General features: G+C 39.0%; 1 protein-coding gene across 1 annotated transcript; it reads left to right on the top strand.

Annotated features, from left to right (window-relative positions):
• The first annotated feature begins 237 nt into the window (after positions 1-237).
• Positions 238-3712, top strand: LOC122640720 (E3 ubiquitin-protein ligase RMA1H1-like). Its single transcript, XM_043833964.1, has 2 exons — positions 238-324; positions 2891-3712. Exon 2 carries the CDS (start codon positions 2936-2938, stop codon positions 3710-3712), a length of 777 nt encoding a protein of 258 aa, XP_043689899.1. The 5' UTR covers positions 238-324; positions 2891-2935.
• Positions 3713-4574: the final 862 nt, after the last annotated feature.

Raw genomic sequence — 4574 nt, 5'->3', positions numbered from 1 at the left:
TTTTCGACCTATTCCCTTCTCTTTCTCTTTCTCTTTCTCTTTCTCATCGGCACCGCTTACCAAGTCTTCTCTCCAACAACTCCAACCTTTCTTTTTTCTCTCTTATCTTATCACTCCAAATCCATTCCAATTTGTGAATTCCCAATCCCCCATTCCCTTCGTCGTTTTTTGATTTATTTATAACTCTCTCTTCCTCTCGGAAATCGAAGGTTTCAGACCTTAAGTTTTTGAGGTAGCCCGTGCCCTCATAACGACACAATCGGATTCGCCATTGGAGTATTGAACGTGATCTTCTATTTTTCAGAGCTTTCAAACAAGATTTTGGTATGTATCGGTACTTGTTTCCTTCTTCAATCTATATTCTTTAATGGGTTTGTTTTGTTTTGTTTCGGATTGAAATATAATGTTATGTTCCTGCATGTTTTTTCCTCTTCTCCCCTCCCCCTGTTTCTTGATGAATGAAATTCAACATTTTTTTTTTGTGGGTTTTACTCGCTTTGATTTTCACCCCATTTTCATCTGCTGTTTCAAAGCGGGCAATCGTGGATCGTTAATTGATTTGTTCGTTTTGAATCGTTATGTATTGATTTCAATTGGATGGAAGCAAATACTTGAAAGGGATCGGCTTTGTTATGGTTTTTGACTCCCTACCCACCTCCGCAATGAGGCTTCCCTACGTACAAAATGCATTTCATTGGACGGAAAATTCCCTATGGATTTCTCTTTTCTTCTTGCCGTCTCTCTTCGATTTATGAAACAATCGTTTTTCCGTGGATCTGATTTTTTTTTTTTTCCCTAATTTGTTGAGATCTTCGGATTTTCAGGCGATTATATCGGTTACTTTCTTCGGTTTCCCTTTTTTTTTTTTTTTTTATCAGTTCTAGTTTTTAAAGGGTTTTCCGGCCATTGATACAGCAGCAAGGAAGGTGTTTCCGCCTGTTGTTTTCCTTCATGCTTTGTTTGAATTATTATCATCTTTTTTTATCTGGTCAATTACTCTTCTTCCGCTTAAAAAGTTTTCCAACCTGGAAAGTAAAGATGCTTTGGTTCTGTTACTTTTGTCCGCTTCCGAATCTACGAATAATTCTAACTTAGCTCAAAAACCACACCTTTTTCTGGCTTGAACGTTTTGTACTTCCAACGTTCTCCAGACCCAAAATCTCGAAAGCAGGAAATTGCAGATACTCCCATTATCTGTTCGTCTTCTCCACTCAACCGGGTTCTGAAGCTCTCACTTTTTTTTCTTTGGTGGGTAGTTCCTGATTGCACTGCGGTCATCGCGAGGAAATCCCTTCTTTTGCGCCTTTTCTTGGGGACATTGGCTATAGTATTTTTTTTTTTTTTTTTTTTTTTGGGGGGGGGGGGGGGTTGGAATGACTGCCTTACCGTTTCTAGTTATTTGTTGTTGGCGTTTTGCTTATTCATCTCTCTCTCTCTCTCTCCTTTACGCTTTGGGATTCTTGGCCAAAAAAATAATAATTTCTTTAGTAAGGTGTCATATATTCATTTAATTCTTATTTTCTGGTACTAAGTAACTAACATGTTCATTTAATTTAAATATTTTAAATTGGGTGTTCAATAAAAACCAAAACTCTATAATTCAATTTCTGAAAGTTTTGATGGTATAACTCTTATCATTCCTCTGGGTATGTTTGTTTTGCGCTTCAGTGTCTAATATCTAACCTGATTATAAACTCTGTAAGCCTTATGCAATGACTCACTTTCAAGCCAGAATTTAGACAGGTGATTGAATAGTTTTGATTATCCAAAAGCTCATGTTATGTTTTATGTGAGCTGGGTGCTCATCATCAGGGGCCTTGAAGTGAGGAGATAATAAATGGGGGATGTGGTTGGAAAGAATGCTGATAACTACTTTGAAATTGTTACTTTGTTGTTACAAAATATAGCAGCATTAAGAAAACATTCATATGGTTGCATACCAGTTTGTTTTGTGGGAGGAGCCCGACCTTGCAACTCTCTACAATTAGCTGTTTTTGCTAGATGTCATTCCTATTCATAGTATCTAGAATTCAAGTCATCAGCTCCTTGAACTGTAGTAGAGAAACAGGAGAATTTCTTTTTACACCTATGAAGTGGTTGTTCTACAGCTTGTTATGACCTCATGTCTAGTTTCACCCATATCTAACTGAAAATTTCGGCTTATTATTGAAATATATTTATTTGACATCAACTGGACTTGGGATCCACTGCCACAAAACATGTACTCCCTTGTGGTAATTGGGAAAATAAGAATTTGCCTCTGTTCTCTTCCTTTTGTTCATCCTTCATTTCCTCCCACTTATTTGAGGGATTGATAGTATCATGTACAGTCACTCTTGCCTGTTGCTTATTCCTTTTCCAGATGTTAGGCTGCAATTTTTAGTATGTGATATTCTCTATGGTTCTTTTGTGATTCCCCAAATGCCTCTCGCCTGTGTATGTTAGGAGTTGATACTTTTTTTTTGAAGGGAGGGGGGGTGGGAGGGAGGTGTTTGGTTGCTTAACAAAGACTCATTAGACTATGGATTTTTTCATCCTTATCGTGCTACAAATACTGATCATCCTTCCCTTTACTTTTTGTCCTCCTTTGTACTTTGATTGAGTGATGTATCTGTGTGGCCATTAATATAATTGAGAATTAACATAGGAATTACGTGGGAACATGAATAATTTGGCTTGACTGACCATGATATCGTCAATTTTCGATTCCCCTTATCTTCCTCATCCTTCATGTTAGGTTATGTAGTCAGGTCTACTTCGTATTATTTTTCAGTGTCATCATGTTTATCATCTTTGTTGTGCAATGTGCTGGTAGGTTTAACATAATTCCCATAATCCTTCTGCTTTCAGATTCTAACCTTGCTGTCTCCCTTTTCTTGTTCGTGAACAGTTGTTTTAAACTGGTATCCAAGACAGAGGTGGGGGGGCAGAGCAGATGGCCATTGAACAATACTTCCAAGAGTCAGTTGCAGAAAATGAGATGGGTGGTGATGAGTCACAACTACAGAAGTGGAAATCAGGCTCTGATGCTGCTACTACCTCAGACAACGTTACTGGCTGCTTTGACTGCAACATTTGTCTAGACTATGCACAAGATCCTGTGGTGACACTTTGTGGCCACCTTTTCTGCTGGCCATGCATGTACAAGTGGCTTCACTTCCAGGGTTCCTCCGCCGAACAGCATCAATGCTGCCCTGTGTGTAAGGCTGATGTTTCCCTCACCACACTGGTCCCCCTCTATGGTCGAGGCCATCTGCCAACAGAAGCAGAATCTGAAGGCAAAGGCTCCCATAATGGCCTTAACATACCACGAAGGCCTCCTGCATGTGGTGTTCATACACTGATAACTACTACATCGACTTCATCAGATCGGCAGCCTCATCGTAACCCTTACCAGTCCCAGCCACAACATACCCATCAGCATCAGCAATACTACCCGCAGCAATACAGGAACTATGCAACAGCGTCAACCCCATTATTTCATCTTTCTGCTAATGTTTATCATCCAATTGTTGGTATGCTTGGGGAGATGGTCTATGCAAGGGTGTTTGGGAACTCAGAGACAAACTTATATGCATATCCAAATTCATACTACCTCATGGGGGGTAGTAGTCCAAGGTTGAGAAGGCAAGAGAAGCAGGCAGACAAGTCTCTCAACAGGATTTCACTCTTCCTCTTCTGTTGCCTTGTCTTGTGCCTTCTCTTGTTCTGATTGTGGCACTGGCACTGGCACGAATTGTTATCCTCTCCTGTTACAACACGGTGCAGTAGCGCATCGTGCGGCGCTGCAGAGGCCATGAGGCACAGTGGGCCCCACATGGTGCACATGGCCTCTGCAGCACGATGAATTACAGCACCGTGCTGTAACAGGAGAGGATAAAAATTCGGCTCTGGCACTGGCTTGTCTTCTCCCTTCATCCCCTGCTGTATACTTGTAAAAAATTATGGATAGCCTGTCAACAAGACACTGATAGACCAGATATATATAATTATGAGGTTAGAGATCAGAAGAATTAATTTGCATTTACTTGCTTGTTATTTTGTTTTTAGACAACTATATATTGAGCAGATTCAATTACAAAGTTAGAATTATTCTTGCAATCAAAAAAACAAGTTAAGAGTTACTGATTATATATTTTTAGAAACTGATGGATGTATTGATGCAGAAGCTTTTCTGGTTGAGGATAGTTATAAAATGGGGAGAGTTTTTGGTAAATCATTTCAAATTATGTGATTTCTTTTTTTATTAACCTTTATCTTAAAGAACTTTGAGAACAAGGTAGTGTCAAAAGAAGGTTACAATTCTCATGTCATACTTGTGCAATTTTCTTGTCTTATTTAGAGGGAGTGGGGTTTCTGGATGAACCTGTAGCATCTTATCTTGCTGCTAGAAAGCTGCTGGAAAATGTCATGGAGTCCCACAAAAATTCTATTGTGTGGAATTTTGAATCTGCAACTTTTTGTCTTTTGGTTACAAAATATCTGCAACTTGACATTATAAAATCATGGGGAACTATGATTCTGCAAATTTATTTATTTATTTTTTTTTTGGTCTTTTGGTTAAAAGATAGTTG

Source organism: Telopea speciosissima, chromosome 9, assembly GCF_018873765.1.
Source record: "Telopea speciosissima isolate NSW1024214 ecotype Mountain lineage chromosome 9, Tspe_v1, whole genome shotgun sequence".
Lineage (NCBI taxonomy): Eukaryota > Viridiplantae > Streptophyta > Magnoliopsida > Proteales > Proteaceae > Telopea > Telopea speciosissima.
Note: the sequence above shows the minus strand (reverse complement) of the source record. Positions and strands in the feature narration are given on the sequence as shown.